Here is a 15,433-nt window from a genome sequence, read left to right as displayed (position 1 = left end):
GTAGAGCAGTCAAATAAACATCGTGCGAGATAATATAAACCCTTTACAATGTGTATCCCAATGCACTAATATTGCCCATGTTGGTTAATTACTTGGAGATATCAGCAGTAGCAATGTATGGGATCTTTTCGTTGGATTTTCGTTGTGCTTTATGATTGTGCGTTTTTGATGACTCAGAGTTTTGTTAAACACGGAGTGTTCAGGCGGCTTATGGCCTTCTCATGCTTTGCTGTTGCCCTAAGAGCATCTAATACAAACTGTAGTTAAAGCAACCAATCTTAAACGCGACTCAAACATAGTATTTTTTAGCAGTACGCTTGACCAGTTTCCTTCCGCAATGACAAATTTTATTGCCCTTTCAAATCCGTAAATTATCATTGTATATATGGTGACGGGCACATACACTTTGGAAAATGTGAGCACTTTTCAACAAGATGCAAACAGAAAAAGTGGCAAATAAAGAACCTGATTTGACAAAAAAGTAAAAAAGCCAATACCTAATTCTTAAGTTTTTATTTCCGATAGTTTGTTTTTGTTAAGTATGCCAAAACAATTCGGGTGACCAATAGCCACGGAGCTTGTAGTAAATTATTATTGCTACTCAAGTCTCCATTGAAATTATTTGTCAAATTAAATAAAATACATTTTAAGAACTTCCAATATAAGCACAGTTCGTAATTTAAAAAGTACTTGGGAGTATACCGGTCTAAACATCCCTTCTCAAACAATTTTTGGTCTAACTTAGTTATTATGCGCCAATGGTAAAACGGTCTCCAAACTTTGGGCCTCGTGTTTGTCACAGTTTTCCTAAAAAATGCAAAATGTGTGCGAATATATTTTTATGTGCTCAATGTGTCGCGTATCCATAAATTAAAAGTCTTGTTATTGTAACCATAATTTTATTTAAGCTTTCGTACCATGGCCTACCATATGTCCTCTTTTAGGAGGATTTGTCCTCTTTTTTCAAGAAAAGCGAATGGTCCTCCGAGGACGCTCAAAAATGTCCAATTGTCCTCTTTTTTCGCATTTTGATTTAGTTGTTTATATTTTAAACAAGACATTAAGGCGAGACAGTGTATTTATTTCCAAAAATTACTATAGCCATGAAACATGCTGAATTGCTAGTTTAAAAAAAGTTTTCCAAAATGCCCTACCAGCCCTACCTTCTTGATTGTTATTGCAAACATTGCCCCCGAAAAAATTGTCAAGGGAACCGCAAAGTATTTATGGACTGAATTAGAAAATTAAAATTATTTGCTGTTTTTGTGTCTGTGTTTGTAACTTTTGCTTCGCTTTTTTTGTAACTTTGGGCTGCAAATACCAAGGAAATGAAAAACATCATAAAACTTAAACATAACGATTATACTTTCGTTTAACTTGCTGGCAAAAAATGCTCTCTTTTTGGCTGATGAAAATGTGGTAGCCCTATCGTACAGAAGTTAGCCGCTTTTATTTATTTTATTTAAGTATTAAAGTGGATTTATGTGGCACATTTGATTTGTGAGTTTCAACAGAACAGCAGGTTTCAGTTAACTTGCTTTATGCAAAACCTGGAAAAACGAATTTTTCACCGCTGATTTAGCAGCGCATGTTTACTAAATACTGTCATGTAGCGCTACTAAGCGATCGCAATATTGATTAGAAAACATGACATTCCAACTTAAGTATTTTCTAACTGAACGAAGCACTTGCTATAAATGTTATGGACAAAATTTTTACTACAATTGGTATTTAACTAATAATTAAACGTTTTAAATTGCTGACGCAGATGACGAGAAATGAAAACCATACTTTTAATATTTGTTGAGCGATACGGTTCATTTAGAATGTAAAGGAAGCACGACAAGACTGAAAATGCATTACAGGAGTAAAGAAAAAAATTGGTATAGTATTATATGTAAATCATTTAAAGCAGGTATAGTCCAAATGTGGAACCGTTTAGATTTTTAAGTTTTGATTCGGTTCGGGTTAAAGGTTTTTTATTTAGAATCTGATTTAGCTTCAAATTTCGGTTCGGAGCAACTAAAAAGTTCAAGTCAGCTCCGGTTAGAAACCAGTTATTTCAAAACCGTTTTATGAATTTGGTTCAGTATAAGTTACGTTAAACGCATCACTTTTGGTCAACATATGTGTGGAACAGTTAAAGTACAACTCGTATATATAATCTTAGTTCCACGAAGTAATAAAAATAGTTATTATTAAAACCTCTGAACAACACAAATGCAACATTTTCTAGTGAACAGATATTCCATCGTTTTTCGCCCTGTTGAAGCGCACTGTAAATGACTTTTTTGTCAGACAACCGACATATAAAGTTTATCTTTTTAGTAGCGTGCCCTATTCCAAGTTATATCTGATAACTATCTGTATGACTTTACATTTATTCCATAAGTAACCAGCATAATGAGATATATAGGTTGACGAATTAAAGGTATCCTGTGTACTTTTTTAAACATTTATCGATATTATTTGATATTTTTCTAACGCCCAAAGTACAAACGTATGGTATAACTTGACTTTTTCAAATATGCGTGACGTCATGCCGGAGTGAGCCGCTATTTCAAAAGGTTCGAGTTACATCAAAATATTCGGCTCGGTTTAGGTTCAGCTCCTTGATTATTTACGAAAGACGGTTCAGCTGCGGTTATTATTTACGCAGCCAAACGCAATACAGACAACTCCCTGGGTCCACACTTCAAATTATCATGGTCAACAATTTCGCTTTAGGCGTTGACGGCAAAGGACGGAATTTTTAATTACAACCTGCACCCTTCATAAATCAATACCAAATCTTTATTTTCAATATATTGCAGAGGTAACTTAAATATTTTTGCATTATTTCTAATTCTCTCATAGCTTCTTATTTCGAGGCCCAAAAATACTCTTGTCAATTTTTTTATAAACATGATTAGGGAAAATTATAAACAGTTAATGTATACAATTTATAGAGGCACCGCTTGTACATTTCTACTTACGATCAAAAAAATAGTGGCAATTACTTGTGTTGTGTTTCTAGAGAAGGTGAACATTGTGGTATAGCTTTGTGGTATCGCTTTGTTGCATTGAAAAAATATTTTAATTATAAACAAATCATGCAAGCCAAGGAACCGCTTTATATGACAGTTTCGGAACCAGAAGTGAACGACTTTGCCTCTTCGTCAATTCCCTGGAAGTTTTCGACTTTGTCAAATTCTGGTAGTATGGGGATGTACTTCGCAAATCTGCGAATCGGCAACAAGATTAACCTTCATACCCACATCAAAAGTTATTTAAAGGACCCCTAGATTAGCGATATTGATTTATTATTTACCGTCAATTGTGCGGCACCAGAAAAGCTGACGACAGTTATGATGTTATACAGTGGATCTCAAAATGGGCGATATCGCCACCTTGAGGGCAAAAGAGAATCAATGTGGGCAAAAGGATAGGGGGGGGGGGGGGTCGCGATGGCACATAGTCTAAATCAGGATTATGTGTCACTTGCGGAGCACTTAAGTGATGCCCAAACCTTCTCGTTTCGCATACTATTAATAAGAATATAAAAGCTATAAGTAATATTAATAAAAAGCAAATGTGTTTGAATTATTGGTGAAATTACAAAACGATGAATGACGGCCTGGCGTGATTTTTTTTCTGTCTTGTAAATGAATTAAAACGGTTGAAACGAGATAAAAGCAGTTGTCTTCACATTTATTACTAGGTTGAGTTAGAAGTTAGAACCTGTTAAAACTCCTTTTTTCAGTTATTAATTTTTCTCGAATAATGTGCGAAAAATCTGCTCACTAATGCGTTGTATCTACTTCGAAAGTTTTGTCGATTAAACCTTAATGAGGTCACTGTATGGCATAACTTGTGGCGTTATCTTAAAAAAATGCCCCCACAATTATTCATAGATTTGCCCTGCTTGCTGTGAGTGGCCCGCGTACCATCTGCGAAAAATATTGTGGCATCGGTACGGCATTCAAAACACAGACATCGTTATTTAGGTGTGATTTGCGGTTATACCTGACCAAAATGACCCCAAACAATAACAAGGTGGTACATTATATCATCAAACTTATTCATATTATTAAACAAACACTGTGATCCAGGGCGGATCCCGAGAATATAATGGACCAGGCCGCATGCCCTCAAACTATATATTTGCCAAATGTTAATACGGTATGCAAATTTAATTTTTTTTCCGCTGAAAATCCGCTGAAACTATTTTTTGCCCGCATTAGGTTTTTCTGTTTAGCCCGCCATACAATTGGATTCCGGCTTCATATTTACGCAGGGGAACCCTAAGAGAAACAACACATGTTTTAAATACAATTGTTTCATGGCGTGAATATGGGGACCGGGCGACAGTGCAAATAAGGTTGACAACCACTGAAAAATAATATTATTGTATAAATTCCAAGTTAAATAAAACTATTACTAAACAGTGATTATATATTTATTTATATTTTTATATGACTTAAAACGTAATCCATAATATTTTCCAATAATGAATTTTAACCTATATAGTCCTCACACCCAAATAGCATTAGTCCTACAAGAAAATGCCACGTTTGACAACCATAAAATGGAAAAAGAGAATATGTCAGAAGAAAATAGGACCCCAGTAAAATCCACACCTTCGTCTGCTGGTCGAAACTTTTTCCAAATGAACCAAATTAACTTCTTTAAAGGCCAAACTAAATTTCCCTCACAATTGAAAGGAAAATATAAATAAGTAGGTGCTGGACGTAAAGAGTTTGCAAACCTGAAATTTGTGTTAAACGGCAGTCGGTAGCATACATCGTGCAATTTTTTGGCATCCTCCCAATTGTCAGTGGAACTTGAGTGGCTTGAACTCCATTTGACGATTCCTCTCTCAGCCTCGGTTCCTAAATGCAAGGTTTTTTGTGTTTAAAAACTAGCAATACACACATTTCCATAGTTTTTCTAGTTGGGGCTTTAACAAAAGGAATGTTATATCAAACCCTTCAAGTACTTAGACTGAAAAAATAATCCAATATTGAATGACAAAGCAAGTAAATCGAAATCGTCTTAAAAAAGACGTTGTATCATTATCGCAGTTATTGTATTACGTCTTTATTAAGAGGATGTTGATTTACTTGACCTTTTTGCTTTGCCATTCATTATTAAGCTACATTACGGATTACGGGTCCGTGCAGAGTGTACCTAAAAATATTTTTATGGAATTCGTTAATTTGCGATTCTGTATGGCAAGTAAAAATTAATAAAAAGCCGATTTATGTTTATGTGCAAGTACTACAAAAATACTATGTAATAACTATAGTAACCAATGTTTAAATAAGTAAAAAAATTACCAAAGAGGGCTTGTTTGAAAACAGATATTTTTACAAAGCCCCGCATAAAAAGATGGATAACATACATTTTATTCGTTTACTTTTGATGAAAGCACGGACAACAAATATTTGCGCGAATTTTTTTTTGGGGGGTGGGGGGGTTGGAGTTTTTTCCAGTATAGGGAAATTTATTAGTAGGCCTAATGCATACAAAAACAAACCCAAATTGTGAACTGTAACTTATAAATAATATAGCAATTTCTACCAAAATAGACTGAAAATGCTAAACTACATTTCATCTGTGTATTTGCGCACGACTTTTCTGGGGAACAACATGTGTTTCCAAGATTAATAATTTCACTAGTTAACATTATGAAAAAATAAATAAACGGGTCTCCAAACTAAAATCCCGGACCCGCCTAAATTATAGCTCGCGAAATTTTATTGAACGAAGCTTAGGCCCTTAATTTGAAAAAAGTTCGGACGCCGATAATCTACAGGTTTCACACGATAAGCAACCTCTTTATCACCTGGTAAGGTGTTGTCCAGAAACATGCCAGTGACCCCTCCGACCAACATAGCGGACCGCAGAAGGACATTACAGATGTTATCCAGTTCTGTACTGCCTGTATGTATGGCGGCCGGGTGCTCTCTCAACCAGTTCGGCACCGACAGACCAAGAAACAATGAAAAGCCGATGATGAAGATATTTCTACAACAAAATGTGTTTATGAAACACAAATATCAACAAGGCAAAAAGGATGAATCATTGAAGGTTAATATTCGCATAAACTCCTGGCAACTTTAAACGCCATAAGAATAAAACATAAAACGGTAATCAAGATACAGGCAACAGTTTGCTTGCCCGAACAAGGCACGGACTCTATTTATTAAACTAGAACTGTATCACTTTAAGTATCACTTATTTGGTCATAAACGTCCAAGTTTAGACAGTTTAGCAATCATTCTCAAAACATTAGATATAAACCCAATGGATTAAAACGCTGAAAAAAATGTTTTTTAGTAATTTATTTAACATTTCAGCTGGTTTAATATGGATTGAAAGAAAGTCGGATTGTGATTTTAAACCTTTCGCTAAAACGAAATACTCTTTATTTTAATACCTGGCTGAATTCAAATCGACGAACTGAAGGTTGGAAAGTCCCACTGCTGAGATCATGCCGAAAACCACCATGAATATTCCCCCGATAACCGGTTCCGGAACGGTTACGAAAATTCCTCCGAACTTTCCAATGCAGCCCATGACCAACAGCAACGCACCAGCAAATTGCAGGACCTGACATTGGTATCGGCCCAATTATAACGTATCATTAACGCAAAACGGTAAAATCAGCACAAATGTGGAATGCATGCTTAAATTTAAAATTTACGTTCACTTAGATCTATTTTTTTTATGGCATCTGTACTATAAAACTACAGTCAGGACGAGTTTTATATAATTACTTAAAATTATTAATTGAAACTAATCTATTTGCTTATCTGGAAGGTAAATTGCGAGAAGAAGCTCTATGTGTTAACATTTTTTCCGTACACGCTTTTTGTAGCAATTTTCTAAAAAATCTGAATCCCCAATATTTTACAAATTCGACAAATTTTTTTAATTTACTCTGTTATTGTAGAAAATTTAGAAAACTGAACAGGACGTCTATTTTATTGGGGGGGTCCGGGGGTACCCCCCGGGAAAATTTTTGCGGCCACGTCCTCTAGATTGGCTTAAAATGGTACCATGGCTAAAATGGTGCTTTATGATTTTAAAATGGCTAAAATGGTGCTTTATGATTTCCGTCGCATAATATTTAACGTTGTGAAAGCAATATATCATTTTTCATGAAAAGGGCACTTTTTTCGGATTTTATTTTTGCGCGATCGCATTGTTTTTCATATTCTTGTTTCATGTCGTCACGCTTTGTGACGTTATCCTTAAAATTTTCACTCCTCGCCCCTATACAAAAAACATTCATCTGCCGCGAGCCCCTGCCAACGTAGCCTTAAAATATTCTTGCGCACCACAAAAATGTTCTTGCGCACTTCAAGAAATATTTGCGCAGTAGAAAATTTTCTTAGAGGGAACACTGGTTCTGGTTGTAAACAATACTTTCTAATAACAAACGCGTTGACGAAGCAGTAATACGCCGGCAGAAACATGTCAGCAATGGTTTCGAAAGCCATCAAGACACTACAGAGTAACTCAATTGTTTATGAACTGTGCAGTAATTAAATTGCTCCAAAATGCTCTTACCCTTCTGCTTCCGACCCTCGTTATCCCGATGGCCGCAATGTTCTCGCTGTACGATGTTGTGCCGGTCGTAGAACCGATCAGACCGGATGCTACGCAGCCAATCCCTTCCATCATTATGCCTCTGTAAACATAACGAAACGCGTTGTCGAGAGTGTGTTTGTGCTCGTCGTGTACTTTCGCAACTGCAAATCTAAAACGTTCACGGGTTCCGGAAACAGTTGATGCCCGGGTTGACCCTTGTACACAAAGTAGTGTAGTACGAAAGCTGTTGATTGAACGTTTTGCCTAGAGAGCACTATTGTAAACAAGTCATTTTAAAATCGCGTAACACCCAGTCAAGTCGTTTGTAAATCAACTTAAATCCGAGTCAATGTTTTTTTAAACGTAAGGCAGTACCGTACAATAGTTGTAGGTTGAACATTTTTGCTACAGTACAAGCAGTGGTTTAAACCAGTGCTTCTTAAACTTTTTTAGTTTTGTTCACCCCTAGCATCTATGTCCAGATTTCATTCACCCTTATCTCATGATATGATAAAACTATCTCATCTTTTTTCTTTATATAACAGCACAAAATGACCTACGTTAATTTGATTTTTGTTAAGATCAACTCAAGTTTTACCATTGCGTATCTACAATTTCTAGAGTCTCGAAATAGAAATATAAAAGCAAAATAAAAACGAAAAGCAGCAGTTCAGTATAGTCGATTTACTGCAGAGCTATCATCCATTTCTGACGGTTCACCCTTATTCACCCCTTTTGGTTGGTTCACCCATGCAAACATTTGATTTACCCTGGGGTGAACCATTCACCAGTTTAAGAATCACTGGTTTAAACAATGTATTTTGAAATGGCGTAAGACCCCAATCTAGTCATTTCTAAAATTACTCAAGTCCAATACAAGGTTTTTAATAAATAACAATCAAGTCCCAATCGAATTAAGACATCAGTTGCCCAAGTCAAGTCCCCCCATTAGAGCAAATCAACTTCAGTTAAGACCTTGCCATAAACATAAAAGGTTAAACTAATAAAATTGGTAACCTCTTCCGATTATGAGCATAACACAACAAGTATGCATAGTTGTTTTACCAGTTCCTGTAATAGCATCAGCGATTTCGATCAATTTTCAACTAAAAGATTGCCCAACCTTAAATGGTATTATTTATAAGAAACCAAGGACGGATCCAGAAGTGGTATTACGCCACCCCACTTCCCAAGCTATATTTTAATACTCAAACCAATTTGTTTTTAAAATATTTTTATCCTTTAGCAAAATTTTTAAGACCAAAAGACCGATGCTGATTTCGTTAATTTACATTAAGTCAAGATTGTTTTTTCTATTTTTACGATTTGGTTATAGGTTGAATCTTCCAAGGACAATTTGCATTTTAGCTAAACTGAGTAAACCTACTTTACTTTTTTAACAATGCGTGACGGTTCGATATTCACATTTACCGAAATTGGTAGCTGTTTGAGGGCAACTATTTCACTGGACGGTTAAGGTTAAACTATTAAAAGGGGGTGTAAATATAGCCTATAACTACTTTTTTAACGAGGCGAAAATTTTATTTTGAGACGTTGGCATTTAGCAACGGACATCCTTGCGGCCACTTAATGCACAAGCAAACAAAGTTAAACTTGCTATAGGTATTCTTAAAAGGGACCGCGCAATAAAAGACGCGTCGAGCCAAGTTGACCTTCGTTTTATGGCATAGGGGTACGCCTACTTCTCGGCAAACAACGACCAAAAACAGTTACCTATTAATGGCGCTCTTGGGAGGAGCCGGGGCGCCAGACAGCTTTGCGCATGCGTAGTAATCACCGATCGACTCTATGATCGATCCCATCACTCCCGCGATCATTCCGATCACCCCGGCAAACGAAACTTCGGGCAGGCCCCACTGACCAGGATAAGGAATGCGAAACCTGCAACAGAAAAATAGATGCGTACACTCTGCACGGATCTGTAATGTAGCTTGATAATGAATTACAAAGCGAAAAATGTCGAGTAGATCGACATCATCTTGATTAAGACGTTTAGATACGAGCTGGTATCGTCTTCATTCTGACGTCTTAATAAAGATAAATTCGATCTACTCGACATTTTTGGGTTTGAAATTCATTATCAAGAAACATAGATGTTCGATAAAACTCGATAAAGGGGGACATGTTTGTGTAACTAGAATTGGGGGGGGGGGAGAAGTATCGGTGGCAAGCAATTTACCTCAATGGTATGATAAAAGAACAAAATTAATTGAATTAAAACTTGCAAATGTATATTACATTATAAGGTTCTTGAACCAAATTAAACTAAAAGGCTTTAACGGTAAAAAAATGGAATTTCTTTTTTCAATGTAAAAAGGTGCGATAGATCGCAAATCATGACTAAAATTCCCATAATGTTCAGTCGGTATCGGTCACACTGGCATAGGATTACGGCTCATATTTCAACTTGGCATCCAGTATCGGCAATGAGCCCAAATTTATCGGACATTTCTACTTTAGGGTTTGAGCATTGGGCTGTCTAATTTTACACCGCACAACATTGCGTAAATGCAACAACAACAAGCGAGATTTCAACGAAATACTAAATATGAAACAGGGGAAATAATGAAAAACGTATTTCGGGAAAAAAATGTTATTCAAAAAAGTAAAAGTCAACAATGATGATCGCAAGCATATCCTGTGTATGGGAATAAATAGCACGATTGTTAGCGGGTGAAGCCCAGCAAGACACGAAACATTCGGTTGAAATAACTTCTGTTAGGTAGCAGAACTTGTTCTTACCAGGGGCTTTGCTCCAAAACTTTCAATCTTAAGTCTGCCCGGGCTTTAAACGTTGGATCCTCGGGATTCGGTGAAAGGACATCGGTTGCTGTTAGAATCCAGCAAAGAATCCAACCAATCACGAGAGAAATGAGAACCTGTTATTGTCAAAGTTTACTAGTCGCGAACATATTTACAGAAAATGCAGAGGTTTGCTAAAAGAATAGCATACTCACCTAACGTTACAAACTATACTGCTTTTCCAAGTGTTTTCCTTACCGAGCAGTACGTTTACGAAATTCGCAAACAACTTAACATCAAGGGCGACAAGGAAGGTTAAGACCAAGACTCATTTATTGCTTAAAGACCTCAAAACACCCAGAGGCCGTAAAATTCGTAGCCTCAAACAGCATGCCTTATAAACCGAATTCAGAGTGGTACATAAAAGGATTACGACTTACTGGAAGCATTTTGAATATCTGAATTCTTTTGACGTGACACTTTCTCTTGACGGTAAAAGCTGGTAGAGGAACTTTCACGTTACTCAAGTATTGCGACGTCAGCACCAGACACACCATCGTGCTGAAAAAAGAACCATAAAAGAACCACTTGACTCGCATATCTTGGAAGATACCCTGGGATCGCTTGAGAGATATTTATTTGTTATTTTGAGCCAGTGGTCGGAAAACTGTGGGCCGCGGCCCAAATGTGGGCCGCAGTTGCATATTTAGTGCGCTGTGAGTTACATTTGATGGGCACAACGTAACACTTTTGAAATCACACAGTAAATTAATGGAGACCTGCACTGAAACTGACTCACAAAACAGCGATTCCCCAGTGCGTTTCAGCGTGGTGGGGTGCAACGGCAAAGAGGTCGAGACCGATCAGAGCGATGGTCGGCGTGATCGTTAGGGGGCCGATGAACCGCAGAAGAAAACTGACGGAACCGGTCAGGCCCAGCAGGACTTCGACGAGCGAGGCAACGGCCATCGAACCTTGGATCTGGTACAAATAGCTAGATTTATATGAATCATTCAACGTCTTATACTGTAATGTAAGTCGTCAGACGGATAACAACTTGAGCAAATGAATAATAAAATTCGAAGTTTAAAAACAAGAGTAAATCAAGGATCAGACATTTTTTAAGGAGTATATATTTCATGTATATGTTTAAAGGAATGTATATGTTTCGCCTATACTGGCATCGTCAGTTCCTTATTCAAATAGAATCTATGCCAGTATAGGCGAAACATATACATTCCTTTAAACATATACATTCCACCGCTACAGTAATGCAGTTGAACTCGAATGGGAAGCATCTATTACAAAACAATCTTCATTCATGAAATTTACTTGTGTCACGTTGTTACGATAAAGAATTGTTTTGCAATAATTACACTTGTCTAGTACGGTCAAGTAACAGACTTTTTCCACGCATATTGGGGTGTTAATTAAATTGTACTGAGCCGATCCGTACGAGAAATTAGGCGTCATTGAAATTGTAGGAAAAGTTTTTTTTCCGAATCCACAAGGAGACAGCAGTGACAAAACTGCCGTAGTTGCAGCCAAGTAGCTGAAGATAGATAGATAGATAGATTTTATTTTTTTGGAACCGAAACAACTAGAACGCAAGCTCATTAGTTTTTTCCAGTAAAAGCTGAAATATGAATTAGTGTTGATTTGATGTGCGGCCCTCTTGTAAGCATTACATTTCCTAACTGGCCCTTGTCTTGAAAAGGTTGCCCACCCCTGATCTAAACAGTTATATATATTAGCCTGTATATTTATTTTGGGTGTAAAAATGAATTTAATCGCCACCTGTCTGACTCTTCGCATCCAGAGCTCCTCTCCGTCAACTATCATTCCATCCGTGTCGTTATAGAGGGTTTGGGATGAGTTGAAAGAGCCGGGAGGCAAGGGATCCGGACACTGGTTGTGCTCAAGTTGCAACATGGCGAAAGTGGCAGCAAGAAAGGCAAACGAGCTTCCTTGAAGGATGGGCAGTCTAAAGCCCCATTAATATACGGTAAATAAAATATGCGAATGGGAAAATCGTCGCCCACTTGACTCACGTGTGCGTGATCACTATTTTAAGAAAAAGGAAAAGTTGAATACGAGTCCAAGTTTACCCAACTCATATAATTTAGTGAATACATTACTAGTAAAATTTGGTCTTTCCGTCAATATTTTGCAATGCAAACAAACAAATACTGTACCAAGTTAGGCTAAATAATTAAGGTCAACAACCGAAAGTGTATGCGCTACTAAATTAAAGCACTTGGTCATTGAGTAAAATGACTTTAATCAATTTACGTTATTTTGCCGTAATGCCGAATCATAAAGTCAGGTCATTCAAAAACAAACTGAAATAGCGAACTATTTGGCCACTTAAAAGTTTAAACTTCAAATACTGTTTTTATAGATTTTTATGATTCGTAATACCCAATAACGTAGTTTAACCCTCGAAAATATGACGTATACCAACTATATTTTTGAAATCCCTATGTAAACAAGTGCAATACGTATTATAAGTTAAGCGTTGATACTTAGCATGTTTAATATAAGAATCGCTTATTGCTGTCAATTTGCCAGCTCACCTGTTGCCAATTGTGCACTGCAATACCGTGGTCAGGCCAGAAGCAAAGAACACCGAACTGATGAGGTACGCGCGGGCTTGGTTCCCAATGTCGTCATCCGCAAGGCATATCTTGGTTGCCAGGAGCAACGGAACGCCCATCAGGCCGCTAATAGACAGGAGGCAGTGCTTCACACAAAACAATTGGTTTTCTTAAAGTCAGACGATTAACTTACAAAACTAAGAAAAACCGTTAAAACATACTCTTTGAATATTGTATATACGCGATTTGCCACAATGTCAATTAGCGTTGGTTCTTAAAATGCAGGTTTTATAGTAAATTGGTTTACAGTATACCATGTCAAAGGTTTTGATATCAAACGTTTAACAATTTTACGGCGCTTGTTAGTTACAATAAGACCGATTTAAAATTACAAATAAACACATAAGTAACCAATATATAGCGGTTTAACACGATGCTGTTTCAGTTAGTTCGTGTTATTTATTTTGCTTTTTTGGATTGGGTTTTTAACTATAAGAATTTCATTTCTGTATTACATAAAAATGCTTCACATGCGATACCCCAATTGTTTCCTGATGGACCCCAGTCTGTGGACCCGGGTTTGGACTTTAAAAAGCATTTCAACCGGTTTACATTTAAATACGCATAATGAAATACATGGGTTTGACAGTGAATATCTGCAAAAATTACTCTGGCAAAATAAATTTGATATCTTCTCATTCATTTAATCGTATCCATTCACTTTAAAAACTTAAAACGTTTAGAATAGCGCAAATGTCTGCAACTCAAACTTTCGTGTTTCATTCAATATTTATTAAATTTAAAATATAGGTTTACCTGTAGTCCGAAGAGCACAGAAAGGTGCCAAGGAGGTACATCGTTAATAGAGTACAGAAGCCAGCTAGCTTTGTTTTGCTTTTTGTCCACTTCCGCTTCCAATTGTTCATTCTCCTTAGTAGTTTGACCCATATTTAGCCGAACTAAGTGCGCTAAATAAATTTAAATATACGAAAATATATTTTGTTTGTGCGCTTTACAAATATTTAATTGCAACATAGCCATTGAGAACAAATATCTACCTACAAGGACAAGGGTGCTTAAGCCGTGCTTGGCAATTTATTGGTTTAAATTTGAACAGAACCGCACAACGACTTACTTTCATAAACGCAGCAGTCACCTAACTTAAACAAATGTTATTGTGCTCGAGTTCAGTAACAGGCCACTAAAATGTAATGTGATAAAGTGGTCTTCGCCTTTAATAGGCCACTTTTATTGACTCAATGTTTACAAGACAAAGTTTGTTCTTGAAACTTTATCGAGAATATCAACGGATAAAAAGTATTAGAGCTCAATAGGTAGACGTTCATTCTCTTTGTCGATATTAAATGACGTCCAGTCCAACAGTAAAATTATAGCAGAATCGTAAGTTATTAGAAACGAGATTGATGTTTTTGGGTCAATGAACCCCTCGCGCTAACATAACCTTTCCGAGGTCAATATAACTAAAAGGCATTAAAAACACTTTCTGTAGGTCTGTCAAACCATTCTGCACTTTATCACGTCAATGAAGATTGCTGGCCACAAATTTAACTATATATACTTCGCATTTTAATTCTATAAACGCCTACGTGATCACAACGAAAGACCCCCGTCAAGAACAAACACGGTGGTTAACTTAAAGAAAATGCTTTCCTCAATTTCTTGAACTATATTACAAAAAAACAGTACAATATATTCAAGATAAACAAAATCTCTCATAGGAGGCGCTAGCCTTTGTTCGACAGTAGCAAGAAACTTTACTCTGCGAATATAAGTTATTTTCAGTTTTTGTAAGTTATATGGCTAATGCATTTCGTTTAGTTGCACAGGCTGACAAACGTTTTTATGTGCATGATATAGTAATAAAACATGGTGAAACGATATTTAATTCGAGGTTTTTCGCAGATAACACATTATTTCGAGCTTGTCAAAGCGTGAAGGACAATAAGCAGGTTTTTTAAGGGTATTAACTTTTTTTGAATGAATGCCAGTCGGCAGTTGAGCGTCTTGACTGCCTGTTTTTATCGTCCATTTTTTAAATAATTTTCTCGCAGCACATAACCACGTTGGAAAATCTATTTTGCGAGTCAGTTTACTGCAACCAACACCGCTATACCGTGTGTGAATCAGTTAAGCGATTTCACTATTTAATGTTCGTTTGCGTTCATGAAATCGATCTCGTTGTGGAAGATATTAAATTTTACGACAAGGAACCGTTGCCGACGAGACAAACTTCGTTTAAGCCATTTTACGATGTTAATAAAATAAGCTGCACTATCCGCATGTTCTGATGGTTTATCATTATACTGCCAGGTCTTCTTGACAAGCCTTAATACTTCTAAAACAAGCCTTAATGTTTTGCTTTTACACCCAACCACTTTTCAACAAATAATTTGTTATTTACTCTTTGCGTAACTTGTATTTGTAGAACTCAGATTGTAACTTATCAACATAGATATTGACAGAGCGCGAATAAC

At 36.6% G+C, this 15,433-nt stretch overlaps 1 protein-coding gene across 1 annotated transcript; it reads right to left on the bottom strand.

The window, feature by feature from the left end:
• Positions 1 to 3,112: 3,112 nt before the first annotated feature.
• Positions 3,113 to 13,886, bottom strand: LOC146138378 (solute carrier family 23 member 2-like). The gene is made up of 12 exons (XM_083394581.1): positions 13,755 to 13,886; positions 12,918 to 13,084; positions 12,139 to 12,325; positions 11,141 to 11,322; positions 10,782 to 10,902; positions 10,342 to 10,478; positions 9,313 to 9,480; positions 7,558 to 7,678; positions 6,422 to 6,594; positions 5,828 to 6,009; positions 4,748 to 4,871; positions 3,113 to 3,221 (listed from the first exon to the last, which is right to left on the bottom strand). The coding sequence occupies exons 1-12, from the start codon at positions 13,884 to 13,886 to the stop codon at positions 3,113 to 3,115; spliced, it is 1,803 nt and encodes a 600-aa protein (XP_083250707.1).
• Positions 13,887 to 15,433: the final 1,547 nt, after the last annotated feature.

Source organism: Ascidiella aspersa, chromosome 7 (assembly GCF_963924565.1).
Source record: "Ascidiella aspersa chromosome 7, kaAscAspe10.2, whole genome shotgun sequence".
Taxonomy (NCBI): domain Eukaryota; kingdom Metazoa; phylum Chordata; class Ascidiacea; order Phlebobranchia; family Ascidiidae; genus Ascidiella; species Ascidiella aspersa.
The sequence above is the reverse complement of the archived record's forward strand: the minus strand, read 5'-3'. Positions and strand labels throughout refer to the sequence as shown.

Coding starts and splice junctions, on each gene's coding strand:
- LOC146138378 (XM_083394581.1), bottom strand. CDS start 13,886: ATGGGTCAAACTACTAAGGAGAATGAACAATTGGAAGCGGAAGTGGAC. Junction 10,903..11,140: donor CACTGGGGAATCGCTGTTTT/GTGAGTCAGTTT, acceptor TTCTTTTTTCAG/CACGATGGTGTGTCTGGTGC. Junction 7,679..9,312: donor CCCAAGAGCGCCATTAATAG/GTAACTGTTTTT, acceptor TTATGTTTACAG/AGGCATAATGATGGAAGGGA.